We start from the raw sequence: 17,247 nt of genomic DNA, 5'->3' as shown, positions 1-17,247 counted from the left end.
CTTTCCATCTCTGAGTTAACAGAAACGAGGATTTTGTTTTATTTGAATAACTTTTCGGCTGACTGTTTCTTTTGGATATTTTTCCTTGCAATTGGTGCAAACTTAGGAAAAACTCGACTAATTTTTTTTCAAACTCTCCAAAATATTTATCTGTTATTTTTACCTAGCAATAGAAGACTATTCTTTTATTACTAGGTAAAAAATTTGTTGAACCACTGAACTGTTTCTATTCCTTTTCTGATGAATGATGTGTTTTTATAGCTCATTTTGCTTCATTTTTTGGAATATGATCAAAAAATCTTTTGTTATGCAAAAGAAGCAGGTTTTGTTGATATTCATCTTCGATTATAAATTGATCTACGCAAGTCTGCCATTTCCGTGAATCTTGTTGGTTGCTGGCTGAGATTGTTAACTCCTTTTGATACCATGCTATCCAAGTATTTTGATGTGGCTAGATTATCAAGCTTTATATCAATGCTTATATCGCCACAACAAATGACGGGCGAGTTTTGTAGTGACAAATGCTCAAGAAGAAAATCAAATGGCTGAATACAAACATTTTCGCACTTCTCTGAGGGTTGAATATCAAGACTAAACTATAAGTATTTTTCATTATTCTAATTTGTACACATACACCTTCCGGAATGTTAGATTTTAGTTATTTGGCGACATTTTTTATAACTTGAATTCTTACGCCTCTTCCACTCAATGCAATTCTACTTTTTGATAGTGGTTCAAACCTTTTTAATTTGTAACACTTTTTTTCGTCTGTTTCACGTAGCCATTTCTGAGTTAAAGCTATTACATTGAGTGGTGACTCAAGACAGCCTTGCAAGCGTTTCTAGTTCTCCTTGGTTTTTTAAGAGACTTGGTAATTAAATTTTGTAGCTTCCAAAAGCGGACAATAGAATTTTTAGCACTATTACCACTTCGTACTTTTAGCACAGATACGATTTCGTTGTATATAGAAACAACTAAACTCAATGAGTACTCTAGTTTATTCCTCTGTCATTGAGTAATCTAGTTATTGAGTACTCTAGTTTCAATCCTCCTTCATAGAGACCACATAAACATTGCGCCACATCATTTTTTGTATAATTGAAGTGCCTGAATCCCTCGCGCGTCCCAACTGATTTTACTCGAGCATCTTTTCTTCATAATTTTGCGAAACGCGGCTCTCGGCGCAGTCAAAGCCGTAAATATTTTCATGTCTCCCATTGTGGAAGATTGAAAAAGTTATTTTTATCCCTCAAAAGAATTACTTTGCCGATTCTTCTTGCGAAGCGATTGCTAATAGTTTTTGGTTGATTTTTTTCGTAGGCAGTCAGTGGACAACAGTATGCCAGATTCCAATGAAATAGCTTCTATTTCAGTGGCTATTTTAGTGACCTTGTCAATGCTTTGTTCTTTGCTTTCAAACACTCTTTGCACGTTTTCATTGACATTTGGGTTTTCGCGAATCCAATTATTCTGACATTGTCTGTGCGATCATATCGTTCGATCAGTTTTGTTCCACTGCGAGCTTTTAGGCTACAGTTTCTGCCTTGTCAGCCTATGATATCTCTAGCCTCATGGAGGGTTTGCTTCTCTATCAATTGCATTTTACGTGGTACCGCTTCATGAATAGTTTTCAGAATTGTTTTCTTTACTTCTGCTATCATTTTCGCTATTTGCGAGTCTAAAGTTTGCTTGAGTGAGCTTCGAATAGTTTTAACCAGCGATGTTTCTTCGTCTTATTCAAATTTGGGGCTCAACTCTGAACAATATCAGCTCGATTTTTTGTCTTTCAGAGCGATAGGCGTTTGATCCTGGTACCTCTGCTCAGGATATTCAATAGTTTTTTTTGAACTAATATGGTTGGTAGAAGCTTCATTTCGAAGCTTCTGAAATCTGCAAAAGAGTCAAGGTCAAACTAAGTGTTAGTTAATCTCAATAGTATGACCTGAAAAAAAAACAGAAAGTGACCAGTAATGTTTTTTTGCTGTTTCTTTGTACACAACTGTCGTAATAGATTTAGTAATTCGATGAAAAAATTTAAGATGGACAAATTGATCGCCATAATGGTTTCAGCACCTTGAGTGGCGATAGTGACTATCATCTTGAAAATGGAGGGGAAGAAGACTGTTCAAATCGCTTGTTGGGGGAGAACGGGCAACTTATTTTGGCTGAGGAGAAGATCGTCTCGCTCAAGAAACACATACAACAGCTGCACAGACGCAACTCACAGGTCAGTCTTATGTCTGATATTGATGTGTTTCTCATTATGCCAAGAATCCAAGTCAGAGCTTCAATTTTCAACTCGGTTCAGTAGTTAAACAATAATAATCATACGGAATATTGACGACAATTATTTCACCGTGCTTATGATTTTGCGGGTAAGGGAAACTTGAGTTGATAATACTGATGTATAAATTGAGTTCAAGTTCATTATAATGAACATCTGATATCTGTGGTGTCTAGAGCAGAGCGAGTACTACTTTCGCGGTAAAAACTATTTTTTTACCTTAAGCGTCCGCTATTCCAACTTTTTGAAGGTGTATCAGGGGGGAATCCAAGTGGACATCAATCGTAAAAGTGTGACTGGTTTGTTTGTTTCAATTTCACGTGGGAAAATGGTCCTGGGTGGCTGAAGGTTGGGAAGCTTACGGTTAGCCAAAACCTGAACAAGACCTGGTCACTACGTTTGAAGACTTTAGACCAAATTAATCTCGAAAGTCCACCATTGGTATTTGGTCAGCCGAAATTATACTAGGTTCCAGGAGAGAATCATACCTATTTTCGTTTTAAAAATTTAAATAGATTTTGCAAGTTTCTGAATTAATGGCCTTCAAATTTGATTCAGATAAGTTAGCTATTTTTTTCGTTGATTTTTCGTTCACAATCATACTACGCACGTAAATACACGTTATAATTTTGTATTTTGTGTTTTAGCTGTCACGTAGCTTTAGTCGTCAGGTGTGTATGAAACATTGATACCATTCTTCAAAAGCAAATTTGAGAGTTTACATTTTTATTCTTTCAGAAACAAAGAAATTCGGAAGGATCAACCCAACAATTGGTAAGACAAGAATCGTTTTGTGAGTACTTCAACCATCCATGAAATAAAACGTATTGACCAGCTGTCAGTTGTAGTAATTTGATATTAGTTTAATAAGGATGGAGGTCCAATATTATATTCGGTTGGATTTAATGAGGTTAGGCTTGATAAATGCGAACTTAATTCGCAAATTGGAAGCAACCATGGCTTAGAGCAGACTTTTTCCTTGTGAAATAATGAAACTTGAAGAAAGCTCATTGGTGAACGAGTGTAATGTCATATTAAATTTCTTTGAGCCTTCGTCTGGATTTGAAAAGGTTGTTTAAAAAAAGGACCATGTTCAGAGAAATGAGTCTGAGGTTTTGGCTTCTCGGATTAATTTCCACCTTGATCCGTGCTCGTTGCTTGAGGGTGAGGCAACATACACATCGTAGGAATGTTGTCAAAAAAATTGGATGTAGTTGTTAACCAGGGAAACACTTGCGGTTCTCCGTGAAGAGCTGAACAGCTCGTATTTTGTTGGTCCTGTCCCTTGTGGATAAATCGTCTCAATGCCTCAGCAATTTGTTTAGGGCACGAGTGTGAGGCTGATGCAGGAACTGAAGAGTGAAGAGATTGAGGCCACAGTCGCTCACAGAGTGGCAGGTATGAGTAGGACACGTATTATGTGGGTATATTCTGCTTTTTTTTCCGTCTGCAATCTTGGTTCTCTTCTTGGAAAGAAGCAGACCTTGAGCTGCCATCATGATTACATTTTAACCCCCAGCAGATTTAGGGGGGAGGGGTGGACAACCCCCTCTCAGGGTTTCGACCCCCTGCCGACCCAAATGGGGACCCTTTGGGTCGACAGGGGGTCAAATCCCTTTGTACTATTTTGAGATATCCATTGACTGACCCTAAAATTTTTCTAACGGCGCCTTGGGCGCCAAAATACACTAATTTTGAGTGGGAAGCGCGCGCGGAAAAAAACCGCAATTTTTAGTCAAAATGTTCCTATTTTTCAAATCCTGGTCAAAATAGGGTCTCTACAGGGATTTGGTAGAGCTCAGAAAATCAAATTGGTCGACCTAAAAAAAGGTCGACAAAATTTTTGATTTTTTTTTTCAAAATCTACCCCCCCCCCCCTCTTCAGAAAATCCCAAATCCGCCCCTGATTTTACCATAACAAAAGGCCTTTTTTGACAATTTTGGAAATTGGTCAATTGCTCCTCTGTGTCAATGAACGTAATAAAAAAACTTACACAGGTCATGTTGATTTTGTTCTCGTTTTGTTTTTCAGGAAAAGTCTTGAAATTTGTTCAATTCGAATTGGATCTGCGGTTTGAATTTTGATTTCGTTTCAAGTTAATTCGGTAAACGGAAGGCAAATTATGCTCTCCAGTTACGAAAACGAAAAAACGTGAACAATTTCTAGTTTTGAAAGTGAATTTTAATTTCCAGCGGAATATAAAATGTACCTATTGGTTCAGGTTTCTTCTGGTTATTTGAGTGGTATTATTGTAATTTAACCTCAACTATCAAAATTAATCGAACTGACCAATTAATCCATGTTTTCAGCTGTGATAGAGGAAATCCATGGTGAGCAGCGAAAGAGAGACGAAGCCCTGTTGAAGCAAGTGAGAGAGGCTAGAACTGAGAGGGAGCATTTACTCCAACATATAGACTCTCTCAAAGAAGAAGTTCAATTGTTAGTTGCCTCTGTGCTAATTCTAACTTTTATTACCTTTGCGATAAGCTAGGGTATTGCAACCGGGTACTAGACTTTTTTTTTCCCGTAAACAACTTTGTCAACAGGACTCGTCTGGACTCATCTCTACCTTGCTTCATTATGTATTCAAATTTCGTAGCGTTCCTGGCCAACTTAGCCTGGAGTTTACAAATATGCCTGGGACGCCAAAGGTCCTGGGGGTGAGTCTGACCAGGAACTGTTTTTTTTTTTTTCAAACGGGATATATTCTGTTTCAAAAACAAAATTGTCGGCCAATTTTTTGTCTGCTTATCTATTGTTGGCATAGTTGTCACATCTTGGGATTTGTGTTTTCTACGCGCAATTTTCTTTATATTGTTTTAGTGTTTGAATTACGGTAACATTTGCAAGTTTACCAAGACTTTATATTTTCCTCTTTGTTTTTTTCTTGTTTCGCTTAAAAAATTCCTCGGCCAAATTTATTTCGGCCTATTTTTCATCGGCTTAATGACCTAATTTTGGGATGTTTCAAAAGCAACACAATTTTAGCACTCCTCTGCGCAGTTTTTAATTTAGTTGTATGTTTACCAATCTGTTTGTTGAAGTTTCATTTTTTTTGTTTTGGATTTTTTTTTACTTTTTGCAAAAATTTAGTTTTTCTCAGAAACTTCTCCTGGTTTTCAAAAAAGGAGTATCAATTGAAAGACCGCTTATTCACTCTGTGCCTGCATATTTCCCTAGAGTCTTTTTTTTCTTTTTGTCTCCCCTGTCTGCAGCCTTCGAAAAAGTATGTGGGACAATTTGATCATTTTTGATTTTTTTTCGTTTTTTCGAAAACTATCTCTCTTAAATTTAAGTTTTCGGTTTTAATTGATAGAATTGTTTTTAAAAACTCACCTACATATGTGGCTACGACTAAATTTTTTATGCACATAAAGTTATGGCCCTCGGAATAGTCAAATTTCTTATTTTTGACCGTTTTGTGGATCTTTTCAACTTCTCTCGAAAACTAGCCTCTCAAATTCGATATTGTGAGTTCAATGAGATAGCAGTAAGTGAGAAGCTCCTCTGCTTTAGCGGACGCTACCACAAAGTTGTATACAAGAAGTTATCGCCCTCTGAAAAGTCAAATTTTTGAACGTTTTTGAACTTTATGAATTCTCTTGAAAACTACCCTGCCATACCTAAGGTTTTGGGTTAAATTCTCAGAATGAATGGGCTTCGGGAAGCTCATTTGCTTTTGCTACAAGGCCCAAATTTTTTTTACTTCAAAAATTATGGCCCTCGAAAAAGTAAAAATTTTGATTCTCTGACCGTTTTTTTGAAAGATTTTGACTTTTCTCGAAAACTACTCTCCCAAATCTGATATTGTGAGTTCAATGAGATAACGGGTACTGCGAAGCTACTCTGCATTAGCGTACACTAACAAAAAGTTTTATACAAAAAGTAATCGCCCTCTGAAAAGTCAAATATATTTTTTTGACCGCTCTTTAGACTTTTCTAGTATTCTCGAAAACTCCCTGCCATACCTCAGATTTTGGGCTCAAACGGTTTGCAGGAAATAGTTATGGATTTCGGAAAGTCTTTCGAACGTTTTTTTAGAACTTTCGACCGCTTTTTAGAAACTTTTTGAGTTTTCTTAAATCTTACACAATCAAATCTGAGATGACAAGTTCCATTGAAAGAACGGGTTGCGATAATTGTTCCTGCAGAAATAACGACTCCCTAACTTTTTTAAGAGAAATGTTCTCTCTCTGGGAAAATTGATTATCTCCAAATTTCGTTTCTCACTTATTTTAGTAGAGGACCAATAATGTTTTCGGCAATGTCCAATTTTTGAAATCACATTTCTCGGGCCGCTTCAGTATTGCAAACTCATTCAATATTAAACGCGTACCTCAAGCTTTAGCTGGACCTGTAGTTGTTTTTTATCGAGACTTTCGAAATCTTGGTTCACCTTTTTTTCCTTGTCTAAAATGTTCTCAAGTTTTTTGACTGTTTTTTTTTAATGTTTGTATTGAATCGCAAGTTGTGCGAAGCTCAGCTTCGCCTCTGTGTGCATTTTGTCATAGTTTTGGGTTCATTAATTTTATTTGAGCCAAAAAAAGCTATGCAAGCCATCAGTGTAATAAGTGTTTGGTAAATTTAGATGAATGATATCGTTTTAGTCTGCAGAAGAGTCCAGAGGAGCAGTTGAAATGTGTGATCAAGGACGACTCGGAACCTGTGAGTGCTTTTTTAAAAATCTTAATCATCTAATATTTTTTAGCACTTCTCGTGTACTCGATTGCAATTTGCTGTGTGTTTTTTGACGTTCTACCTTTTTTTTCTAAGAGTCTATGAACTTCGCTCAGACTCTTATATAGGGTGTGATGATTTTTCCCCCTTTTTTGGTAAAGTATTCAGATTTTTTTCGGGCTCAAATGTACTTTTTTTGCGGTTTGGCTTTTGATTTATCTAAGCTTGCAACTTTTTCGGGCTAACAACTTGTTTAACAGAATCACTTGTATCTTGGTTCATAATGAATTCAAACTTCGATGCATTCCCAGCCAACTTATCCTGGTAACGATTATGCTTTGGACGGCAAGGGTCCTGGGTTCGAATCTGGCCGGGACCTGTTTTTTTTTCAAACGGAAATATCTTGTTTCAAATAAAATTGTCGGCGAATTATTTGTATGATTATCTCTTGTCGACTTAGTTGTCACATCTTGTAATCGTTTTTTTTTTTGCTGCTTGTTTTGTCTTTTAATGTTGCTTTTAGTGTTTGATCTACTCCTACAATGTATAATTTTTACTTACGTTGACTTCGTACTTCCTTCAATTGATTTTTGATTGATTTTTGTTTCGCTAAAAAATTTCTCAGCCCAAATTATTCCGGCCCATTTTTTATCGGTTTATTGACCTAATTGTTGGTCGTATCAAGGAAAACACAATTTTAACACTCCCTCCGCTTTTTCATGTTTACCAGTCGGTTTCTTTTTTGCTATGGAAAATTATTTCCAAATTTAATGGAGAAATATTTGTTTTTCTTAAAAATTTCTACTGATTTCAGAAAAGCGGTATCAACTGAAAGACTGCCTGCTCCCCTGTGAGCGTGCATACTCGCCTAGAGTCGCTTGACCCCTCTATCTTCCTAATTTTTTTTACCCTTCTGTCTACAGCCTTCGAAAAAAATCTGTGGGGGAACATTTGACCCATATTTTTGTGGGGAAATATTTGACTCATCTGTTCTTTAGTTTTATCGAAAACGAACCCTCCCAAACCTGAGCTTTTGGTTTCAAGGAAAAAACGGTTCTGAAAAGCTTCCTGCATATGCGACTACGCCCAATTTTTTCTATACATAAAGTAATAGCCCTCGAAATAGTCAAATTATAGATTTTTGACCGTATTGTCAATGTTTTTGATTTTTCTCGAAAACTAACGTCTCAAATCTGGTATTGTGTGTTAAATGGAGATAAACTGCAGTGGGAAGCTCACAGAACTTTTTTACAAAAAATGTTATCGCCCTCGGAAAAAAAAACAAATTTTTGATTGTTTGACCGTTTTTTTAAACTTTTTGAATACTCTCGAAAACTTTCCTGCCATATTTGAGATTTTGAGTTTAATTCAAAGTGCGGAATGTGAGAAGCTCACTTGCTTCTGCGACTACGCTCAAGTTTTATTGGCACCAAAAGTGATGGCCATCGGAAACTTTGTATTTTTGACCGTTTTTTTGAGTTTGTTTTTTTTCTTAAAAACTACCCTCCCAAATCAATCTGACATTGTGTTTTCAATCAAAATTACAGATTGCGTGAATTTTTTCTGCATAAGCGGCTGCATCCTATTTTTTACACAGAAGCTAAGATTCTCGGAAATGTCAAATAATAGATTTTTTGACTATTTGTTCGGACTTTCTCGCTAACTATCCTGCCAAATCTGATATAGGTTTATCGAAATAACAGGTTATTGAAAGCCTACATTTATAATTGGCTAGGCGCAGTTTCTTTATGGAAAAATTAATGCTCTTCAAACAAGTCCAAGATATGAAACTTTGACAGTTTTTTGGAAACTTTTTGACGTTACGCGTTTACTACCGTGCCAATTCTCAGGTTGTGTTCAATCGATAAACCTGGTTTTGGGAATCTTCTCTGCCTAAGTGGCCACAGCCTGCTTTTTGCAGAAAAAGTTTATAGATTTTGGAACGTCTTTTGACTAGTTGTTAGAACTTTTGACCATTTTTTAAAAAATTTTTGAATTTTCAATTTTACCCAATAAAATTTAAGATGAAAAGTTAAATTGAAAAAACCGGTTGTGATAATTGTTCCCACATAAGCGGCGATTCCCTAATTTCTCTAAGAGAAATGTTATCTCCTTGGGAAAATTGATTATCCTTGGCAAAATTTTATACTCTTTTCACTTATTTTAGCAGAGAAACAAGTAAGGTTTTGGGCAAAGTCCAATTTTTGAAATTCGTGAATTGCTAAAGTTTTAAAATTCTGGTTTGAAATTTTTCTTTGAATTGCGAACGTTTCAAAAGCGAGTCAATTTTTTTCCTGTTTCCTTGCGTTCTTTGGCTTTTTTCACTTTGTCTAATAGCTATGTTTTTTTTCATGAGATGAGTGCCAGCAATTGTAATGAATCATGCTGAGTGTCAAACCGCCATGCTCCTTTCAAAAGCTTGTGGTTCAAATCCTGCTGCAGCTTATTTTTTAAAACAAACAAAAATTTTCCGCTATTCCGGAGAATCGTCCGTCTCTTTACGGCGCGGAAACTTTTGAATATTCTAGTTTCTTATATTTTTCAGTTGGTCATCAGTGGAAGTAATTCAGCTATTAGTTTTTTCGCGAGTTTTTTTTTGAAATAAAAATTGATTTTTGAAAAATTTGATTGACCATGATGTGTCTCCTTATTTTGATTGGCTTTCTTTCTAATGAATGGTTTCTCTTCTGGTTTAAGCAGCTTATTTTTAACTGAAATTCACTCCAATTTTTTCCTGTAATGATGCTGTTATTCAAGTACCGAGAAGTTTAGCAAATTTTTTTGTGAAGGTAGGTCTGTGGAAATGAGTTTCGAAACTTTTTTTGCTCAAAATTTTAGACAAGTTTTTCTGGTTCAAGGGCCGACTGCCCAAGTATTGTCCACTTTGTAAGCGCTTGATTACACTTGCGTCAGCTTAGTGTGTTATTACGAACCCTTTTTTTCTAACCTAACTCTCAAATAAAAGTGTCCATTAAAACTGTTCACTTAGTGGGAAATTTCACTGTAGAGTTAGAAATTCCATGACATGTCTTTTCTCTGCTTTATTTGTGGCTAGTGTTAATCTTCTATCTTCTTTTTATTAATAAGCTTCCGTGGCTGAGTGGTTAGTGTGTGTGACTCCTAATCTCAAGGTCGCTGGTTCGAATCTCAGACTTAGCCGTGTTTTTGCTAATTCGAGGCTTATTTATACTTTTTCATATTATACTTTATAAAGCTGCTTTTTGTCGTTTGCCAAGCCAAGCTTCGCCTCTGTGTTACAAATGCGAGGAAGCAACTGAAACTGATTTTTGCCTGGGAAAAATTGATTTGGACATTCGTTTGTTTGCTTTTTTGTCTTTATTTCCAAATTATTGATTTTTTTCAGATCTTTACAAATTTTAATGTAATTTGGCAATACTTGTTATTGTGTCAATTTTCCAACTAGAATTTTGAATTTACCTGCTAGGAAGTTTTTTCTTTCTTTTTATTCAAGTATGGTTCGATTGATGTTCTATCGGATGAATCAGCGAATTGTTTGTGTCCTTTGAAGTATATAAAAAATTGTTTAATACTTCAAATGACCCAAAACTACAGGTCAGCTTTATTGAAAAGGTTCAAATTTTTTAACCTAAATATTCAAAGTTTTTAATGAGTTTCTTAATTTTTTTCTTGTTTTTTTTGTAATTTAGTCCCAATAGACGTCTACCCACATTTTTTCGGCTGAGTGGCCGCTCGGAAAAACTAAGAGCTGGTCTAATGCTGGTGGTTGTGATTCTCGGCTGATTGTCTCAAATTGAATTTTAAATTTTTTTCGACTTAGATTTTTTAGACTAATTTTCTATTAGCTAGCTAAATTCATGCGATGCTCCGCTCAGCCCAATGTTTTAAATCCATTAATTATGTTGGGTTTGTGACGATTGATCTCCAACAGGAACTTCTTGATAAATGTGAATCACACTTTGAAGCCCTCCGTTGTACAATTATAAAAATTAAACATGAAAAAACTTCAAATTCAATCAATTATCCAGCGCATTTGGCGTAGAGGTAACATATATGCTTGAGACGGCAAAAGCTTGTGGTTCGAATCCGGCTGGAGCTTTTTTTTTAAACAAACAAAATTTTCTGCTTTTTCGGAGAATCGTCCGTCTCTTTATTTTTTTTCGACCTAGTTCCCTATGCACAGAAACTTTTTGAATAATCAAGTTTCTTATGTTTTTCTGTTAGTCATCAGGGGAAGTAATTCAGCTATTAAATTTTTCGCGAATTTTTTTGTTGCTTTTTTGAAATAAAAATTAATTTGAACTTAAAAAATAAAGTTTTTTCAAAGTTTTCAAAAATTTTTTGCTTCGTCCTTTAATGAGCACGGAATTATTAGGCATGCGATTTATATTCTCGCATTTAGTATTGTTGGGACTTTTCCGATGCAAGTTCCGTTGCAATTTCAACGTTTAGTTGTCTTTTTTGTCATGTTATTTTTGTTTAAAATGATTTTTATTCCAGACAAAATGATAGTATATGAAAATGTTTGTAGATTTAGTTTTTCACAAAACTTAGCGGCTTTCTTCTCATTTTCTGTCTGCTAGTTTGTTGTGCTATGTTAGTGTCGTATTCCAAGTTTTCTGTTTTATTGGTGTCGACTTAAATTCTGTTGGTGTAGTTTACGATTTAGGTCTTGCATTCACTACATATAAAGCACTCGGCGACTATATAAGCAGTACATTGTAGTTTTGTTGGCGTTTCTACCTTAAACTTTGTTTCCTATTAATTTTCGATTTTGTTTTGAAAATCGATAAGTCTGGCTCCATCTTTTCAATTGCTCAATATCAACCTCACAAGGTCCTCTTGAAAAAACCTAAATTAATGTAATCATGAAAAAACTTTTTTTTCTTTTTTTTTAATGCGTCATGCTGTCTTTGATTTTCAGCGTCATGCTGTTTTAGTCTTATAGCTCAGCTTAGCTTCTGTGTTTAAAGTTTATTTCTTCATTGTTGAAACTAAGGCGAAATCCACTATCGAACCGCTAAAGTGTAAAGGTCACGAAAAACCTGATCGACTTCTAGTTTCAAAAGTGGTATTTATTTTTCAGATGTCTGCGTGGAATAAAAACTTTACCTATTGATCCAGTTTTCTCAAATTGGGTTACTTTACCAAAAAAAGTTTCGATCACATTGTGTTTTTGAATTTCAAAGAGCGTTAAGGCCACATATTTTTTTCTTTGAATTGGGAAGTTGGTGTTTTGTTTTTCAAAAAACAAGTCTGTTTTTTTTTCTGTTTCCTTGCGTTCATGACTGTTTTCCAACTGCCTGTTGGCTATATTCAGAGTGTAGAGATGCTTCTGCGTGAGGTAGAGACTGCGCCTTCATCCGTAGAGTTAGAGATGGCTGGCAAAGTGTTAGTGGACAGAATACAGAAGACAAGAGCGACAGCTAGTCAAATCAGAGATGAAGAGATGACACAAGTGGTCCAGGAGAGAGACCAGGCTGTGGAAAAGGTATGTTTGGTTTATAGTGTTAGTGAACCGAGTGAAGTTTCACCTATTTAAGTGTCGTCGTTTTTTTTATCTGCCTGAAGCGCATTAATTGCTGCCTTGTTCCTTTTTTATCGGATACTTCAAAGTAAGAACGTGTTAAGTTATGAGTATCCGTTTAAGTAGTAATTGTTGGATATCAAATGTCTAGTGGTAATGTATTAAAATTGTAGCAGTAGGTTGGAGTTCGATTCTCGAATACACGTTTTTTTAAGGCTTCATTTTCTTATGAGTTTTTTTTCTTCAATTCAGGGGGTGTTTATTCAAGCTTTTTTGGCTTTTTTACTGCTTCGTAAGTTTTTTTCCGTTACTATTTTTGCATTAAATTGTCCTACTTCAACTTTTTTAAGATAAATCGAGACAAACATTGTCGAGGATTGCTATATTTAGTTTTTTTAGCAGGTTGCGTTTTATTTTTGTCGACGAATCTGCCCTCTTATGACTCTGTTGCATCGCAAGTGGTGCGAAGCTCCGCTTTGCCTCTGTGTTATAATAAAGAATTTATATTTCCAAATCCTAAATAAAGGACTGAAGAACTTTTATCAAATTAAATTTATGAATGGAGAGGATACACAAAGAGCTATAGCAATACCCACAAGACGTCTACCCTGAATACATTTGTAATGATAAGAAATATAAATATATTTTTTAAGAAAATATTTAAAAAGTATTTTTTTCCTCTTTTTTTGTCACTTTTCTTGAAAAAATAATGTCGAAATTATGTTTATAAAAGATTCATATTTAAAAAAAAAATTTCGGGGAAAGATAGTTGGATTTTTATTTGGAGAATTGTTCATGAATATCATAGCGTCCGAATATTCACTTCAAGGCCTATTGGCCTATTTGCTTTCAATATTTTTTCGTGTTTTCCTGAACTTCTAAAATTTTTTGCTCATCGTTTCATGGTTTCTATAAACGAAGTGCAGCCTCGCCTCTTCGTTAATAAATTGAACGGTGTTCCGAGAACTGAAATCCAATGACTCCCACGTCATCTTTTTGCTGAAATATGAAAATTTTGATTACTAGAAAATATGATCCCAAACTGTGATGCATAGCGCTTTTATTTGTTTCAGCTGAAGGAAATGGAGATGTTTTTCTTCTCAGTGGACAAATTCGCCCCTCCCCCTCTTTCGGCTGACAACAGCAAAGAGAAACAGCCGCAACAGAGTCAAAAGAGCATGGCAGCGAAATCTCCCTCGGACAATGCAGTCAACAGGGCACTTAAGGTACATACAAATACATAGTTCTTGCAATTTCAGGCAATTCATCTGTGACTATTATATTCGTGAAATGAAAATCTTGTGTATCATAATCTTTTGATGTATGGAAGTTTCAAGATTTTTTAAAAGTATTTTAAGCTTTTTTCGCGAAGAGCGGCAAAGTTACGAAAAAAGGTCGTGGAAACCGTTTTTATCAGAAATATTTTTCTGATTTTTTTTTGTAAATACATGTTCAACTTGTTGAAGCGCCTTGAAAGAAGCATATCACTTGAGTTACGCTGCCACCATCCTCAGAATTGTATCCCAAAGCTCTGAGCGATACTTTGGAGAAGTTGCAGATCCTGAAAAGTATCATTTCGTTTATACAACACCTCAATTTACTTTGCTTTCATAATCCAGGGCTACCATCATACCTCATCATGGCCAAATAAGAGCTCGTCAATTATGTTATTTTTCTCTGATATTCGTTGAAGCCATAGATTTTTGTTCAGAACTATTCATTGAAGCCATAACTATTCATTGAAGCCATAACGGAGTAAATGAACGTAGTGAAGATTCTTTTAGGTCGTGCTGATTTTTTTCGTTTTCAGGAAAAAGTTTTAGTTTTTTAAGTTCAGTTCATTTCTTTTTTAAAAGGAAGGCAAATTCTTTATCGAGCAGCTAAAGTGTAAAGTTCGCAAAAAAACGGGATGGACTTCTAGATTCGAATTGAAGTGGTTTTTAATTTTCAGATTTCCCATTGGAATAAAAAAGATTACCTATTGATCCTGTTTTCTCAAATTGAGTTAATTTTATCAAAAAAGAGTAATCATACATTGGTCTCGAAATTGGAGGAGCTTTGAGGTCATATTTGTTTTTTTTTTAAATTCGTTTCCTTGAGTTAATGGCTCTTTTCCAACTGTCTGTTGGCCATGTTTTCTTATCTACCGCCTTATGGTTTTTGGAACAAATGGTTTTCAGGTTGACTTCTTTCATTTTGAAAATAAAAGAAGACCATATATGGAAACTTTTTGTTTTTGTTATTTGATTCGGTCATTTTATCTTTGATGGAAACAACAGGATGTTTACTACGGAACAAAACCACCAAAAGTACTCTTTGATAAATTGTTTACGACGATTTCTCTTAGCAAAATCCATACATGGGTTGTTTATGAGCTCGGCTAGATATAAACTAAAATAAACAATTTAGTTGATTTCATTCAGTATTCTACTTCTTTTCAATCAACCAATTAGTCCATTATTGTTTGTAACCACTTGTGTTATTTTTTGGACATTTCAAAGTAGCATGAAGTTAAATGTAATTAATGTTGATAAAAGTCAAGTATGATTAATGATCGGTTTAAAAGTTTCATAGATGGGAACTTTGGCAGCGTATCCTTTGTTCGACCATAGGGGGGTTCGAGACGTATACTTGATTATCTGAGGCTAGCATATTTTTCTGATGTGAAAATTTGTTCATTTCTTCTCTGGACTTATTTTGTTTTGTTTCTATAGCCCATTGTTTATCTCAAAACAGACTAATTAGTATAGGCGGATTTTAAGGCAAGTGATGTTGCGCATGTTATTTTGGCTTTTGAGTCTGTTTTATGAGGGGCTGTGCCAAATTGATGTGTTATGAAAAAAGAAATGTCAATAAGCTGGTCTTTCTCGCTAATTTTTCACTCAATGTTGCGCAAGTTTTGTGGATTTATAGTTCATAATGCATCTTTTGCAGTCTTCGATTGTCTGAATGTATTGTGAAATGTTTATTTGTTCAATCTTGCTCACACTGACGCTGATTAGCACTATCTTGCTTCTCTGGCGACTGAGTCGACCTAGGTAGCGCAGGTCGCGGAGTTTGTTTGTTTGCACTGGTTCCTCATCGGCAAATAAACTCGCTCCGCCGATGTCAGGGTTGTTTCGGTTGCGCTTCTGTCTGTCGAAATTTTGCTTCTCTGATGATCGACTGCTTGCGAGATAAGAACAGAATTTTGCTGCTAATTTGTCACTTCTCGAAGATAAAAGAGAATCATTCGAAGTTTCTTAAAAGTTAATCCATTGATGAACGTTTTCAGAACTACCTAGAGTTTTCATTTTATACGTTAGTTTCTTAACCGAAAAACAGCTAAACATATGAAGTGCGTAAACAAATTGCTTTGGGTTGTCCATATGTTGTTTTGGTTTTACGAAGTAGTTTTTTTTTGCCAGAAGTTCGGCAATGATAGAGTATGAGGACGTGCTCTCGCTTGATCTCTAGCTTCAGGTCAACCGCAGCCTGGTGGATTTCGGCCGCAATAGGAGAACCGCGTGAAAGCTCCGGAATAAAAAAACGACCTTGAGCAGCATGAAATGAGCCTCGTTCGATAAAAATAACTGAATTCTGAAAGTGTGGAAATAAGAGAACCCGACTATCTTTAGAAAAGCTGGATAGCTTTCTATGGATTCTCTGCGAATCCTAGAAATCATATTATTACACGCGCGTAGCGTAGTGTGATAGTGCGATGCAACTTTTTTCCAAGCTAAGTTTCAAATAATATTGCTTCTTTTGGTGCCACTTTTGAATCAGTAGGCTACGTTAGCACTATAATACCATGTCTTTTGACATGTGAGTAGTAGTAATTTAAAACAGTTGATGCTTTCTTATTCTATCAATTGAACCGAAAATGCTATGTGTTTCATAGAACAAAATAATATTTGAAATCTCATTTCAGAAAGTTTCCTACTGAATATACTTCTCGAGACTTTCGAAATCGTATTTTATACGCGATTTGTTTTGATACATTCTTAGTCATTGCATGCTAAGTTAGTGTGGTTGCCTTTAGTTCATTACATTTCAAATCATTGCATCCAAAATTTGAGTTTTTGTGCATTTTAAAGCTGTCGAACCTTTTCCTCTTTCTTACTCGTGTTTGCGAAGTGTATCTTAGCCTCTGTGTACATAAATGTTACAGAAGGGTGGTTTATATGAAGCTGTTTTAGTAGCTTTACATTGAACATATGAAAAACTAGATCATCGTAGTGACACCGAACGTGGCTCGTATAACTAAGCATCCCTTCTTTAGCTTTTATTGTGCCTTTCAGATGCTTCAAACATAACAGTAGGTTCATAATTCAAAAATAAACCGTGACAACTTAGTTTCACAATTAAAATTAGTTTTCGAAGTTTATTTAAGCGCCTTTTTGGGGACTAAACAAATTTTAGAAACTTCTCAAAATGTTTTTCCATCTAGTCAAACAATCGAGTGTTTTTCGATCTAGTCAATTTTTTTTTCACTGGTCTCAAAAACAATTTTTCGGATTTCCAAAAAAAAAGGTTTCAATTGGAAAGACCGCCCACTTCCCTGTGTGTCTGCATATACACCTAGTCTTCTTTTATCGTACCCCAGTTTCTACAGCCGTCGAAAAAGTCTGTGGGGGATTATTTCGAATTTTTTCTACCTTTGTCAAAACCTTCTCTCCTAAATCTGAGATTTTAGTTTCAAGTTTGATTTTTAGACCATTTTTCAAGGTTTTGACTTTTTCATAAATCACCCTACACAATTGGAGAATTTGGGTTCAAATGAAAGAACAGGTTATGTGA

The 17,247-nt window shown here is 35.3% G+C and overlaps 1 protein-coding gene across 2 annotated transcripts in view; it reads left to right on the top strand.

The window, feature by feature from the left end:
- LOC134851647 (mirror-image polydactyly gene 1 protein-like) overlaps positions 1–17,247 on the top strand; it is a 48,793-nt gene that overhangs the window by 5,683 nt on the left and 25,863 nt on the right. For both annotated transcript variants that reach the window (XM_063867822.1, XM_063867823.1), the window contains exons 4-11: positions 2,071–2,227; positions 2,932–2,955; positions 3,023–3,058; positions 3,610–3,682; positions 4,595–4,724; positions 6,893–6,950; positions 12,262–12,432; positions 13,542–13,694. In XM_063867822.1, coding sequence (XP_063723892.1) covers positions 2,071–2,227; positions 2,932–2,955; positions 3,023–3,058; positions 3,610–3,682; positions 4,595–4,724; positions 6,893–6,950; positions 12,262–12,432; positions 13,542–13,694 — 802 coding nt within the window. The remainder of the gene's footprint in view (positions 1–2,070; positions 2,228–2,931; positions 2,956–3,022; positions 3,059–3,609; positions 3,683–4,594; positions 4,725–6,892; positions 6,951–12,261; positions 12,433–13,541; positions 13,695–17,247) is intronic.

The sequence above is a fragment of the Symsagittifera roscoffensis genome, chromosome 7, assembly GCF_963678635.1.
Source record: "Symsagittifera roscoffensis chromosome 7, txSymRosc1.1, whole genome shotgun sequence".
Taxonomy (NCBI): domain Eukaryota; kingdom Metazoa; phylum Xenacoelomorpha; order Acoela; family Convolutidae; genus Symsagittifera; species Symsagittifera roscoffensis.
Note: the sequence above shows the minus strand (reverse complement) of the source record. Positions and strands in the feature narration are given on the sequence as shown.